We start from the raw sequence: 15,525 nt of genomic DNA on the forward strand, positions 1-15,525 counted from the left end.
GGATAGGTATTTAAAAATGAATAAGGGTTTACTAAGATCGTTTTTTGATAATATTAATATTTTCGGAAATAATCGCTCCTAAAGGAAAAAAAGTGCGTCCCCCCCCCCCCTCTAACTTTTGAACCATATGTTTAAAAAATATGAAAAAAATCACAAAAGTAGAACTTTATAAAAACTTTCTAGGAAAATTGTTTTGAACTTGATAGGTTCAGTAGTTTTTGAGAAAAATACGAAAAACTACGGAACCCTACACTGAGCGTGGCCCGACACGCTCTTGGCCGGTTTTTTAAATACAAATAAACATGCTGATACGTTTCTTTACGTAAATGGAAAACACAATTATAAGGAAACAAGGAAATAAAAGTAATTTATGTAGTTCAGATATTGAGTCATTACAATTTCAATCTTCTTACTTAAATCGTAAGGTACATAGCTACATATATCATTGAACTTTTATACTGCACCTGTTCAATTTATTTGAAATATATCAGGACATGTGCAGCGTATGGACAGTACTCGTTTGCCCAGACGGACTATGCTGTGCCAAATCGCATCAGGCAAGCGCAATGTAGGACGCCCACTCCTCCGCTTTAAGGACTGTGTAAAGCGCGATATGGTAGCTTTTAACATAGATTTTAACTCGTGGGAGGACCTAGCAGCAAACCGCGTCGAGTGGAGGGCCAGCCTTTTAAGAGGTCGTGAAACCCATGACAGGTCCTGGTTTCAAAACTTAGCCCGAAAACGGGCAATAAGGCATAACGAGGATCGCGCTCGTGTAGAGATAGAGACTAATTCTAGTTTTATTTGTGACAGATGTGGTAGGTTATGCCGATCACGAATCGGGTTATATAGCCACAAGCGCCGCTGTCCCTAGATCTGAGACGCTGCTTAAATCATCTGTAAAGATGTACAAGGCCTGATGATGATATCAGGACAATAACGAATAAGACTAATGACCTACAATAAACCACTGGCATTTATATTTATTAAATTAATAATGTTTTAAACTGGCCAGAGAGGTTCATAAGGAAAACATTATAAAGTAAGGTAAACCACTTTAATTTTTACCACGCTCATTTTATTCATATACGTTTAGAAACTCACGACTGTATTGCCAAAAGGGTTAGCCAGAGCGCATGTTTATGTATTTACATAAGTAAATATGTATATTTAAAAAATATTTTACACATGTATATTTTAAAAGCCCATTTTGTGAGGGGTTCCGAATTTCCGCACCCTCTCGAGGGTTTACTGGTTGGTGAAACCCGATAAGTTGGGCAAACTGGTTTTTGAAATTCCATAATGTTGTTATTTCAAGGACAAATTATTTCGATATATCGGGTTTCACCAGTAAACCCTCGCATTTTCTTCCCGTGGGTGTCGTAGAAATCGACTGTGTAAATGGGGTAAATTGTGGCGTACACTTTTAATATTGTATAATACTTACCGGAAATAGAATCTTTGCCTTCAGAATCCGGATCCCCTTCTTTATCTTCGGGTTTACTTTCAGTTTTCTGTAACAAACATGTACATTCAAACCTCTCTTTTCAGGTACTGAATAACCTAACCACAAAATTAACATTTTGAAAAAACCCCCGACCGCGACCTAGTGGACCGATTTTCATGAAACATGGCTAAGAACACTCCCGACTAACTCAGCTTTCAGACAAAAAAAACTAAATCAAAATCGGTTCATCCGTTCGAGAGCTACGATGCCACAGACAGACACACACACAGACAGACAGACAGACAAACAGACAGACAGACATACACACAGACAGACACGTCAAACTTATAACACCCCTTCGTTTTTGCGTCGGAGGTTAAAAAAACAAGTAGTGGAATAACAGTATCCTGTGCAACCGATGTTTAACAGAGGCCAAATAACTTTTTTTTTTGCAAAAAAATTAAATTTTGGCACAAGCTTTTATCGCCGACTATCTTTCTTCTGCTTTCCGAGAAGTTTCTAAAAACCCCTGCCTTGATGGGATACGACATTTCATGTTCCTATGACCACCTTTCTGCTCCATCATCAGATCAGCTCCATGATACCATAATATTGCGTTGTCACGTGATTTACATATGTGTACAAAATTTCAGCTCAATCCGGGAAGTGGGTCAAATTTAGCTTCTACCAGGGGCGGCTCACTCCGCGATCCTTTCGCCGCGCTACAAGTACGTGCCGGCGGCCGCGAGTTCGCGGCCCATTCACTGGCGACGACCTTCGCGCGGCGCAATAGAATTCAATGTCGTCTGCACGCGTGCGGTCCGTTTGTTAATGTAGGTAAGAATTTATAATGGCGGCGTTTTGTGAACATCAAAGGAGTGAGCCTTCTGTACTTGTACTATTATATATTCTGTGCTTCTACGTTTTGACGCACACTAACATATTAACAAGGCAAGTTGAATAAAAGCTTGTAAAAAAACAAGTAGTGGAATAACAGTATCTTATGCAACCGGTGTTTAAGAGAGGTCAAACAAAGCGAGCGGCGTGGGTAACAATTTGAGGCGAAACCAATAATCCACACTAATATTATAAATGAGAAAGTGTGTGTGTCTGTTTGCTTGTCCGTCTTTCACGGCAAAACGGAGCGACGAATTGACATGATTTTTTAAGTGGAGATAGTTGAAGGGATGGAGAGTGACATAGGTTACTTTTTGTCTCTTTCTAACGCGAGCGAAGCCGCGGGCAAAAGCTAGTTATTAATAAAGACGCCACGAGTATTTTTTAACCCCCGACGCAAAAACGAAGGGGTGTACTGTCCGTCTGTCTGTCTATCTGTTTGTCTGTCTGTCTGTCTATCTGTTTGTCTGTCTGTCTGTCTGTCTGTCTGTCTGTCTGTGTGTGTGTCTGGCTGTGGCATCGTAGCTCCTGGACGGATGAACCGATTTAGATTTAGTTTTTTTTTGTCTGAAAACTGAGTTAGTCGGAAGTGTTCTTAGCCATGTTTTATGAAAATCGGTCTACTATGTCGCAGTCAGAGGTTTTTTCATAATTTTAATTTTGTGGTTAGGTTATTGACTCAGTTAAACACCGTTGCATACAATACTTGTTCTACGACCATGTCCTTATTTCTTAAATAGTTCTCTAGAATACCTTGAATAACTTTCTTGATCTACACTGTCTACTGGATTTTGTCTAAAAAAAAATGTTCGTACAATTTTTTCACCAAGAATAGATTTTCATTATCGTGTGTGAGTTAGAGAATAACTAACAAAGTTGAATTGCAAAATGATTGGCATATTTTATATCACTAGGGTCTTCCTGTTTCGAGAATTTCATATGTTTCACGTCCATTCAGAGAGTTAAAAGTGGGTCATTGACCCGATTTCTTTATCAACCCGTTATAATAAAATGGATAAAAATATTTCGAAATTATTGCAAAACTCTAGAGCACATGTAAATATGTATAAAATACATATATGTTTCTGCTTGAGTTATGACGAAGAACAGTTTTAGTTTTATCTCTGAATCTAAGCCAAATCCGGATATTTCATGACATTATTGTGTCTAAATGTGGTCAGGAATGGACTGTTAAAATCTTACGGGTTATTGAGGCCCACCGTGTTTTTAGTATATTCGTTATAACTATTTTTCACCTCCGACGCGAAAACGAAGGGGTGTTATAAGTTTGATATGTTTATCTGCCTGTCTGTCTGTCGGTGTGTCTGTCTGTGGCATCGTAGCTCCTGAACGGATGAACCGATTTAGATTTAGTTTTTTTTGTCTGAAAGCTGAGTTAGTCGGGAGTGTTCTTAGCCATGTTTCATCAAAATCGGTCTACTATGTCGCGGTCGGGGGTTTTTTCAAAATTTTAATTTTGTGGTTATTTTCCGTACCTGAGTGTCGATAGTCTCAAGCTGTCGCATAGTATCGTTTTCCCTTCGCAACGCAGACTCCACGTCGCAGCCCGAATCTAGTACCCACAACAGTACTAGCGTGTGGAGGTCTATCACTTCTTCTTGATCACTGCAACAATAAATCCATACTAATATTATAAAAAGTGTGTGTGTCTGTTTGTTTGTCCGTCTTTCACGGCAAAACGGAGCGACGAATTCACGTGATTTTTTAAGTGGGGATAATTGAAGGGGTGGAGAGTGACAGGCTACTTTTTGTCTCTTTCTATCGCGAGCGAAGCCGCGCTCTGTGTAAGAATGTAGTAAATAAATAGTATACTACATTCTTACACAGATTGACTGAGTCCCATGGTAAACTGAAAAGGCTTGTATTGTGGGTAGCCAGATAACGATAAGTGCTAAGAGTTTTTTGTATGTCTTTCCCATCACGGAACAATGGGGTTTCGGACCTTTGGGAGGCGTTCGCGGGACCGAAGCCAACGCGTAGAGGCCCTTTGACACTTTAATGAAATGTAAGGGGTACACCGAGCGGATGTTGCCCTTGCCCGTATCATGGGACACACGCAGAGGCAACACCCGCCAGGGTGTAAGGACTATTTGAGAGTTAATGGAGTCTAAAATGAACTGGGCTATTGGATGAAAGTGATGGACTAAATACTGGGCTATGGGATGAAAAACCGGACGCCTGCCTAATAAAACGGTATCCAATTTTATTTCCGGCAGACGGTGATTCGTCCCCACAAGATGGGCCCCCACAAAAAGCGACATCCAAGATGGCTCAACGGTGTCGAGAGGTGTACACCGCTTTCTGCCCAGTGGCCGTTAAGCCACTGTACCAAGAGTTTTATTATTATTATTATAAATGGACTTACTCTTGACCACAGACTAGCCAAAGGCAAAGATGTGGCCTACAATGGAGTGAGCTCGCCCAGAAAATACCTGTTCACTCTTGATTTGAAGGTTGCCGGGCTATATGAGCTCGGAAATATAGCGGCCGGCAAGGAATTCCACTCCTTGGCAGTTCAGTGGCTCCGTATCTCTTATTTACTTATTGTCGGTTGCCATTATTGTCAAAAAGGTATCGGCATAATATATAGGTTCAATATGAAATCGAACTTAAAGACAATGAGGAGGCACACTGACATTTTATCACGCCATGCCGCGTATGCAAGTGTCTAGGCATGTCACTGTCATTCATATGCGAGAGAGAAAAAACATATCATCTCGCTCTCACGTATGGACTAATAGGGTGGCGCCATCTTCTGATTGAAAACGTCACAAATATTTGATGGTTACTCACCTAGTCTTTTTTTTCTGTGAGGCCATATGTTGTTCCAAACTTGTCATATGGAACACGTAGTTATGTATTTCTAGAGCGCTCAATCTGTAACAAATTATAAATACACGTTATTGTAAAATAACAAAAAAAAACAACGGTCATCTTATACCATTTTTAGTTGTAGAAGACTTTTATTATGGTTACGTTTATTCGATATCCCGATATGGCATTCATACTTGGGGGCATTAAACCTTAACTTTTTGTCAATGTTAATAAAGAACAAGTAGAAAAACCTTTACATTTTAGGTAGTAGTACCTTTTAGGCAGCAAAGGAAGCCAAGATACCTTTTCTAGATCTTTTTTATTACGGCTATGATCATTTGATATAACAATATGGCGTTCATAGTTGGGGTAAACAAATAAACATTATAGGACTTTCTTACACAGATTGACTGAGTCCCACGGTAAGCTCAAGAAGGCTTGTGTTGTGGGTACTCAGACAACTACATACATAATATATAAATAATACATAGAAAACATCCATGACTCAGGAACAACTATCTGTGCTCATCACACAAATACATGCCCTTACCGGGATTCGAACCCAGGACCGCGGAGTAGCAGGCAGGGTCAGTACGCGCTAGGCCAGACTGGTCGTATGTCTTACCTTTTAGCAGTAAATGGCGAGAAAATACTACTCTTCAGAGATATTTTATATACAACAGTAGGCCTAGCACATGATTGACGCGAGATAGATGATACGTCTTCTTCTAACTGTATTAATGACACAAGGACGGGTAGTCTTTCTAGCGGCGACATACTCTCGCGGCAATCATGTGCTAAACTGCTAACCCTGCAGTCACATGTCCAAGAAAGGTTTGTACCATGGCTACGTTTATTCAATATCCCGATATGGCATTCATACTTGGGGTCGTTAAGCCTAAACTTTTTGTCAATTTAAATAAAGAATAACTAAGAAAAACGTTACCTTTTAGCAAGTAGAGTATAATACATGGCGAGGGCAGCGTGGCCGTCAGCAGGGCAGCAAAGATAGCGCCGCGTGCAGTGTTTAACATCCAAGAGCCACACGGCGAATGAGTGATGGAAGATTGAGAGGTAGCCCGTTGAACGCTCCATTACTAGTATCCTGTAAGTTTTGAATGGTATAAAAAAATTGTCTTCTACCTGTAATATTTAAAGGCTGATCATAAATATCTGTAGGGGGTAGGGCATAGCGAATGATATTCCGCTTTGTGTGGTAGGGCACAGCACAGCGGATATCGTCTCGCTCGAATCTAGAGCAGAGCCCAACTGGGGTAGTACCTCCGCCTTACAGAAGACCGCAGCCAAATAGCACTAGACCCTACTCATAGTGTTGTGTTCCTGTCGGTGAGTAAGGCGGCTGGTGAGCTCAACGAGGGTGCGGTGTGCTGATGACGGGAGGACTTACGGTCTATTGTCCTTTGAGTCGTCGGCAACCCGAACCCTCCTTAGAACTTGTACACTCCTTTTTGCTGTGTACTTAACACAGCAAAAGGGAATGTACAAGTTTCTAATGGGGTGGCAACGCGCATGTGACACTGTTTGAGTTGCAGGCGTCCATAGGTTACGGTGACCGCTTTACATCAGGCGGGCCGTATGCTTGTTTGCCACCGACGTAGTATTAAAAAAAAATTCTACGCGCCATGTTGCGGAATTTCATACTACAATACAATACTCTTTATTGCACACCTTGATAAAAAACAACAATACAAAACAAGGAAGCATACTACTGAACTGTCACCGCATACATCAGAATAACGGCGCCCTCGTGACAATAGTCACATATCACTGATTTAAACTTACATGATTATTACAAATATTTAAAATTGCAATTGCTGGTATTATGTATTTAACACTAAAACGGCATCCTTGAAACAAACGTCGGAGGTCTTTGTTAAAAACATAATAATACGGGATTAAGTCCCGTTTGCAATAATAATAACAAAGAGCATCTAGTATTATAGAGAGTTACTGTCGAAGTAAAATGTGTAATCACAGTGCATAGACTTGCCATCTCTCGACACAAGCTTAAAATTTTTGAACCTCAGTTTTGACAATTTGGCCCATATTCTTAGCTTAATATGTGTTAAAATGTCAAATATTAATATTAGCGCCATCTAGCTGAGCGTTCCCCAAAGGTGTAACGCCATCTTGGTCAGAGGAACTCTGTTAGGGGTGTGTTAGGGGTTTTAGAAACGTCACGTTTTTTTGCAAATAAACTTTTTATTTAGTAACTTCTTATTACTGTAAAGTCCTACATTATGTAAAGCACTTTTTTGTAACTTTAAATATGTTGTAAACTCACCTTCTAAGTAAATGTAGGCGCCTGTTGAAGTCCTCTCTAGTAACACTGTACTCCTTGGTGAGTAGACATTTGTACAGCATTTCCTCAGTGACACCGCAACGAGCGGCTAACAGCACGTCCAGTAATAGACGGACCTGCAAAATATATTCGTTTAAAGACGAAAGGAGATAACCAGTAAATTATTATTTTTTTACTGGTTATCTCCCATTTCCATGAAACATGACTAAGAACACTCCCGACTAACTCAGCTTTCAAACAAAAAACACTAAATCTAAATCGGTTCATCCGATCAGGAGCTACGATGACACAGACATACTCATACACAAACAGACAGACAGACACGTCAAACTTATAACACCCCGTCGTTTTTGCGTCGTCTTAAATAGACAAGTAACAAAATAATAGTGACGGTACCTTAGTAAACCGCCGTCCATGGAACAACCGCTGAGCCAGCCATAGATATAACCCGTTGAGTGTCCCCGGTATCTCCTTGATTTCGCGGAGCGCTATGAACCCATCTGCCACTCCGTCTAACACCTGTAGATAAATATTTAAATTATGGGTATGTACGTGGGGATATCACGATATGGCGTTCATACTTGGGGTAATTCTTAGTAGTGGTACATGGCAAATAAATAAATATTATAGGACATTCTTACACAGATTGACTGAGCCCCATGGTAAGCTCAAGAAGGCTTGTGTTGTGGGTACTCAGACAAAGATATACATAATATACAAATACTTATGTACGTAGAAAACGTCCATGACTCAGGAACAAATATCTGTGCTCACCACACAAATAAATCCCCTTACCGGGATTCGAACCCGGGACCGCGGCGTAGCAGGCAGGGTCACTACCGATTGAGCCAAACCGGTCGTCAACAAAAAGACTGAGTCCCACGGTAAGCTCAAGAAGGCTTGTGTTGTGGGTTGTGGGCTTCTCTTTACGAAGGAAGGCACAGTTTATATCCTGTTCTATATAACTCTACTATACGTACCTTCTCTAAGTACAGAAGGCAACCATCGCTCTTGATTCGTAGATGGTCGAGCGCCGCCGCGGCGGCCGCAGCGGCCGTCGCGTCGTGAGAAACGCGTGCTCTGTTGAAAACAATAGTATTTTATGCAACAGGCGTTTAAAGGAGGTCAAAAAAGACGAGTGGCGTGGGTAACAATTTGAGGCGAAGCCGAAAATTGTTATTAAGACGCCACGAGTATTTTTTGACTCAGTTAAACACCGTTGCATACAATACTTTTTCTACGACCATGCACATACTTTTGAATAGTTTTCTAGAATAACTTTCGTGAAATTCGCACTGTTTCCTACAAGTATTTTGACTTGTCCTCTGCAATGTTTCTGCACTCACCCTGTCGCTCGCTCTCCCCCGCGCCGCCGCCCGCCCCCGGCCGGCGCCCCGCGGCCCGCTATATCCCTTAACGGCTAAATAACAATGCTGTAAGAGCTATATCGTATGCGTGGGTACGCGGGGCGCCGGCCGGGGGCGGGCATCTTTTATGTAGGGTTTTAACAATCTATGAACGACACGGTAAATGAAGAATAACAACACGGGAGTAGAAAAAATGTTAAATAAAACATTCAACGGTTCTGTCTGTATACAAAACCTAACCACAAAATTTAAATTTTGAAAAAACCCCCGACTGCGACATAGTAGACCGATTTTCATGAAACATGGCTAAGAACACTCCCGACTAACACAGCTTTCAGACGAAAAAAAACTAAATCTAAATCGGTTCATCCGTTCGGGAGCTACGATGCCACAGACAGACAGACACGTCAAACTTATCCCCTGTCGTTTTTGCGTCGGGGGTTAAAAATGTCAAATATTAATATTAGCGCCATTTAGCCGAGCGTCCCACAGAGGTGTATCGCCATCTAGGTCACCGTACATTTATAACCGCCTTCCAAATCTCAAAGGAAGGGGTTATCAAGTCGTCTGTGTTTTTTTTTTTTTAATGTTTGTTCCTCGATATCTCCGTCGTTACTAGACCGATTTTTGATTGAATGTATATGCATACAGATTGGTCCCATTTTTCTCAGAACCCAGTTCTGATGATGGGATCCTGGAGCAATCGAGGGAACTCCTCAAATCTGAAAGGCATACATATGGTGATTTTTGTGTTTTTAAAGGAACAGCATGCATTTACGTACGGAACAGTGATATTTGGTGCAGTGGAACTCCTGATGATGGTCAGAATGGAACTCCTCAAATCTAAACGGCACACTTATAGTGATTTTGGTATTTTTATAAGAACAGCATGCACTTACGTCCAGAACAGTGATATTTGGTGCAGTGGAATTGCTGATGATGGTCAGAACGGAACTCCTCAAATCTGAACGGCACACTTATAGTGACTTTGGTATTTTTATAAGAACAGCATGCACTTACGTCCAGAACAGTGACATTTGGTGCAGTGGAACTGCTGATGAAGAGTGAGCCGCCCCTGGTTAGAGTTCCGTTCTGATAATCATTCTCATCTGTAAGTACTTCAGAATCATCCAGATTTCAAAATTGGTTCAGAAATGACAGAGATATCGAATAACAAACATTAAAAAATATACAGACGAATTGATAACATAATCCAACATTTGAAAGTATTTATCACCAGAACCCCAAAGGAAGGCGGTTTTTTTTTTCTTAAAAATTATCCTGTATGGTTTTGAGGTACGTTTTTTTCTTAGACTTTGTCCGGCTACACGGAGTTACATATGTCTTTTTTAGCGTTAAACACACAAGTTTATGACAGTCATGTATAAGCTTACTTTTTTTTTTGACCCAGGGGGAATCCATTATGGATCCCACTGGCCCGGGAGAAGCCAGTGGGTATGTCGGACTCTCACCGACTAAACCCCCTGGGGTGTTCCGCCGCGCGCTTTTGTGAGGGGGTTTCGGGAACATGGTTGTAAGGCACCAATACCCCCTCAGCAAAAGATCGCTGTCAGAATTGAACCCGAGAACATCTGCGTACGAAGCCAGCGCACTACCACGGGACTACGTCTTGACTTATTTATAAGCTTACCTGAGTCTTGGCTCCGTATCTAGTCTAGATAGAACGTATCTCTGAACATCGGCCGACACGTGTGCGCGCTGAAGTTCGTCCAGGGTTATCTTCCTGAACCCTGCGGCCCAATTAATACATTAGTCAATTCTGGATTAAGGCAGATAATGCGGCTTTAATAACTGAGCATTTCTTTTTTTTTTGCCAATATTTTTTTTTTATTGTTTTAGGGAATTTTAGGTCAATTGTACTCAGATACACGAGTAAAACTAAATTTACTTTTAAACGTCATTTTAAAAAATATCTTTTAGAAAAACAAAGGTTTGGGTATCCCTTATGGCTACCTGGTTGCAGATTACCGGATTTAGCTTCAGCTTTAGCTCTAGCTGGAGCAATTATTTTACTATCTATCGATCTAACAGATCAAACACACATTTCTTTTCATCATAGCATTCATCTCACTCGTTTCATAGGCAATTATTTATAGATAGATTAGATTAGATTAGATTTCTTTATTTCATGATAAAAATTACACTATAAATTTGCTACATGTCAAAATTATGTTTATCTTCTCATCATGATCGTCAAAAATTACATAATAAATTCCAAATAAAAATAATTGTGTCTCCCAAATGAGGATCGTCATTTACAAAGAAAGAAAATACACATGCCAAGCTAAATAAAATTAATAAATTAAGTTACAATATCATGAAATTATCACGAAGCAAGAAAATATTATATAACAGAGAAATATAGGTATAATTATATCATCGGTCATTAAAAATTCAAATCCATGTACTCATTTACAGAGTACATGGGGTTATCTAACAAAAGGTTTCTCAATTTGCGCTTAAATGCTTCGTCACATGGCTCATTTCACAGATCGGCAGGTAAGTGCTCATAGTAAGTAGGGCCAATATATATAGATATTTTAGGTATATAATTTCATCTCTTTACAATATTTCTTATTCAATCAATTATGTGTTATCGTGATCTGATCCGGTTCCGGCAGAATATCAGTGCTCAGGGCGTAGCGTAATACTGAGCCGTAACCCTTTTGTCTTGTTGCGACGCGCACAGTATCATAGTACGCTATGGTAAAAATCTGTGTAATTTCCTGTTTTCCAATTTGCTTATTAAGTATGTATTCTAATTCTTTTTTGTAACTTATTTCTTTTGTGTATTCTGTGTGTATTGTGACAAACAAATAAACGTATATCTATCTATCTACTTTCAATCTCACTGGGAGACAATGTGTCCCAATTTTCCATACATTTCTGTTACTTTCCTCTTTTGTTACCCCATACAAGATGTACGGAAAATGGTAACAAAATAAGAAAAAATCGTATGGGACAATTTTTTTAACTACTAGGATTGAAAAGGCTAGTAATTCTGAGTAGAAATAGCATTTTTTTTTTTCAGAAATATTACACTTCATAAAAGTGGCAAAAAAAAAAGAAATGCTCAACTCGAGTTTGTGACCCTTCAGCCGCCCGTGATATACATTAGTACATTGTGCAACAAGGGAGGTAAGGGGGTCATTACATACGAGTGTCGTGATATATTCACGACAGCCGCAGGCTTCTGCATATGTATTTTTCATACCGTATAATATCTTTTATAGCTTAATTGTCAAATTTTGGTTGTGCAACAAAAATCCTCTGCTGATTGAAACATCCTTTGCCTGAAGTATTGCCCTTTTTAACAATATTAAATCTTCTGCCAAACTGCAAAACAGTTTGTTGGCAGAGGGGACTCCCTTACATAATCTAAGTGGGTAGAACTATATAAGTAAAGTTTACGCTAGGTACAGTTTTGATGTATTGCTTACAGAGAGTTTTAACTTCAAATTATCATATTCAAATCAAATTATTATCAAAAAAATCAAATTATTATTATTCTTCAGTACACGTAGACGCAATGAGACCTTTAAACAGCAAATGTGATGAAAAATGTTTTTCATCACACTCGCGAAGTAATAACCATATTTTAAACTAAATGTATTGAAATACCTACACTGACATTTCGAACATTCGTCCGCCATCTCGTAATTTTTGACAGGTCGTGGAAGACCCCACCCAGGTATTCACTTTACTGCCCTAGGGCCAATAGCTCATTACGTACCAGTATGCAGGCATGTAATAACACCGTTTACGAGCGAGTGTGTATCACGGGCGGTTATAGGATTACAAACTCGAGTTCGGCGTCGGGCTTCAAACAGCCTCTCGTTCGTAATCCTTCACTTCCCGCTCTACACAATGTACTACAGTCTATCAGACATTTTTTCACGGTTAATACGATTCGCGTCCCCGCTTAATACACCATCTAAAACCATCCACCTTGCATTACTTTACAACTTTATTTATGCGGGTGACAAAAATCGGAACTAATTGTACTGTACTAATTACGCGATTCTGGCGACACCGCCACCCGTAAAGATAAATTTCTAATTTGTCGTCCTAACTCAGCGGTTAGTGCGATAGTTCGTACCTACCTACATACACTTCGCTCATTATCACTGCTGCGGTGTTGAGTGTCGGTGTTGAGTTTCTGAATTCTTTGTCCCATCTCTGGATCAGTGATGTCAAAAATAAGAAGAAAAGCATTGTCGCTCCAAGAAAAAGTAACCATATTAAAAGTTTACGATGAAACACAATTTTTTCACCTTTAATACGATTTCCCGTATAATACGCTTTTTTGGCTGGGTCCCCTCAGAATCGTATTAAGCGGGTTCTACTGTATTTACATTGAACCATCGATATAGCGATGTAGGAATCGCGTCGACCGGCACAGCGCCATCTAACGAACAATTGCGTCAGCTTATACTAACCTGTGAACATCTTAGTGAGACTCTTGCTCTGTCGTCTGGCGCAGCATACGAGTAGCAGCCATTGTGGGAACAGGTGCTGATGGCGTGAGAGGAGAGCGGCAACAGTGCGAGACTCCGTCGTGCTGTCTCGCTCTGGCGGTTGTCCTGAGAAAAATAAATATAAATATTAAATAATAATAAATATTATAGGACATTCTTACACAGATTGACTGAGGCCCACGGTAAGCTCAAGAAGGCTTGTGTCGTGGGTACTCAGACAACGATATATATAAATACTTATATACGTAGAAAACATCCATGACTCAGGAACAAATATCTGTGCTCAACTGCTCATCACACAAATAAATGCCCTTACCAGGATTCGAGCCCGGGACCGCGGCGTAACAGGCAGGGTCACTACGCGCTAGGCCAGACCAGTCGTCAAATATGAAAGAATAGTTAAAAACATCTTACCATTAAGCCCTTCATCTATAGCATCCACCAACAAAAACAAGCACTGCTTAGGCGGATCGATCTCCAAAAGCGGAAACAAAAGCGCTTTCTTAAAACACTCGTCCGGGTTTTTCTCCAAATTGTGTGGCAGCAACGCCTGCTGAATCTCAGGCTCTGACAACAATTTATCATAATACGCGTTCGCTATTAGAGTTCTTGGACTGACTGGTAAAGAAGGTATAGGTGGGGGATCATCATCTTTCTTATCCCGTTCTAGAACATTCTGATATTCAGGTAAATCTTTCTCTTTTGTTTTCTGTGCGGCGAATTTTCTACTGAATTCGGTTTTAATTCGCTCTTGTTAGGGTATTTGAAGTTGGCTACAGGTATTCTAGATTTCGGAGGGCTGTTCTTTTCGTTTTCGCTGTCAGTTTTTTGCTCTGTGGATAAAGATTTCTGTAGGACGCTTGGTTTTTTCTCGGTAAGCGGTTCGGAGCTTTGTCTGAGCAGTCTGGAGTTGCGTATTTCTTTGGATTGTCGAGAAGAAATGTTGCGTAGGAACAAGTTTTCGTGGTTTTCGTAGAGAGGGTTCTCTTTTTCGTCTGTTGCGAATGGGTTGGTTGGTTTTACGCTGGAGCGGGGTAGGATTTCTGGTACCTGCAAAAAAGGAGTTTATTTAAAAAAACTGTTTAATTATTTCTATTATTGAAAGCTCTGTAAACAGGACGATTTATTGCAACCTTAATGGATCCTCGACGCAAAAACGATAGGGTGATATAAGTTTGACGTATCTGTCTGTGTAACTGTGTGTCTGTAGCGTAGTATCCTGAACGGATGAACCGATTTAGATTTTTGTTTGAAAGCTGAATTAGTCGGGAGTGTTCTTAGCCATGTTTCATGAAAATCGGTCCAGTCACCGGCATAAATAAGTGAAGATTTCTGTACCTTGTCGCTTTAAATTGTTTGACGATCAAACAAAACGTTAATGTGACAAGGTATAGAAATCATGACATATTTATGCCGGTGACTAGCCACTATATAGGGTATTTTTAAATTGAAATTTTGTGGTTATCACATATTCGCTAGGTGCACGACCATCACTCGCCGCAAATCTAGCGGAAGGTGTCCATTCACTATTTTTTTTTATACTACGTCGGTGGCAAACAAGTATACGGCCCGCCTGATGTAAAGCGGACTACATCTTAAATAGGCTAGTTTCCTATACTTAAAATAAAATATTTTATGCACTGCACGAAATAAAGCTCCACAAAATTTGAATAAATATATGGACTGTAGTTGTATTTCAACAAAATTTCTATTTAATAAGTCAAAGAGAAAGATAAAAAGTAAATGAATTGACCGTGACGTCACTCCTCAGTATTTCATATTAATTCCATACTAGCAAATCGTTTTGACAGTTCTTAAAAAGAAGCTGATTTGACTAGTAGGAAACTAGCCTATTGGACGTATACATACATTTTCAGCGCTAGCGTCGGCCATGGAGTCAGTATAGTTGTCCCTCTCGTGTATGCGGTCGATCGTGCGCGCGCGTCGCCCGCCGACATCTTCGTCGTCAGTTCGTTGGTCTGCCGACAAAATATAACTTTACATTTGGCTACTATACCACAGATCAAAGGCATATGTAACTCCGTATAGACGGATAAAGTCTAAGATATAAACGTAATCAAAGCCATAGCGAAAAAGGTACGGTGGCCAAGATGGCGTTACACCTTTGGGGAACGCTCGGCTAGATAGCGCTAATAT

The 15,525-nt window shown here is 40.2% G+C and overlaps 1 protein-coding gene across 1 annotated transcript in view; it reads right to left on the minus strand.

Moving 5' to 3' along the window:
* LOC125240193 (ankyrin repeat domain-containing protein 50) overlaps window positions 1-14,108 on the minus strand; it is a 50,140-nt gene extending 36,032 nt beyond the window's left edge. Inside the window, exons 1-10 of the mRNA XM_048148017.1 lie at window positions 13,783-14,108; window positions 13,330-13,473; window positions 10,521-10,620; window positions 8,483-8,582; window positions 7,899-8,021; window positions 7,485-7,618; window positions 6,126-6,284; window positions 5,159-5,242; window positions 3,841-3,970; window positions 1,448-1,514 (exon numbers count right to left, since the gene is read on the minus strand). Coding sequence (XP_048003974.1) covers window positions 1,448-1,514; window positions 3,841-3,970; window positions 5,159-5,242; window positions 6,126-6,284; window positions 7,485-7,618; window positions 7,899-8,021; window positions 8,483-8,582; window positions 10,521-10,620; window positions 13,330-13,339 — 907 coding nt within the window. The 5' untranslated portion in view covers window positions 13,340-13,473; window positions 13,783-14,108. The remainder of the gene's footprint in view (window positions 1-1,447; window positions 1,515-3,840; window positions 3,971-5,158; window positions 5,243-6,125; window positions 6,285-7,484; window positions 7,619-7,898; window positions 8,022-8,482; window positions 8,583-10,520; window positions 10,621-13,329; window positions 13,474-13,782) is intronic.
* Window positions 14,109-15,525: the final 1,417 nt, after the last annotated feature.

This window comes from Leguminivora glycinivorella, chromosome 27 (assembly GCF_023078275.1).
Source record: "Leguminivora glycinivorella isolate SPB_JAAS2020 chromosome 27, LegGlyc_1.1, whole genome shotgun sequence".
NCBI classification, from domain to species: Eukaryota; Metazoa; Arthropoda; class Insecta; order Lepidoptera; family Tortricidae; genus Leguminivora; species Leguminivora glycinivorella.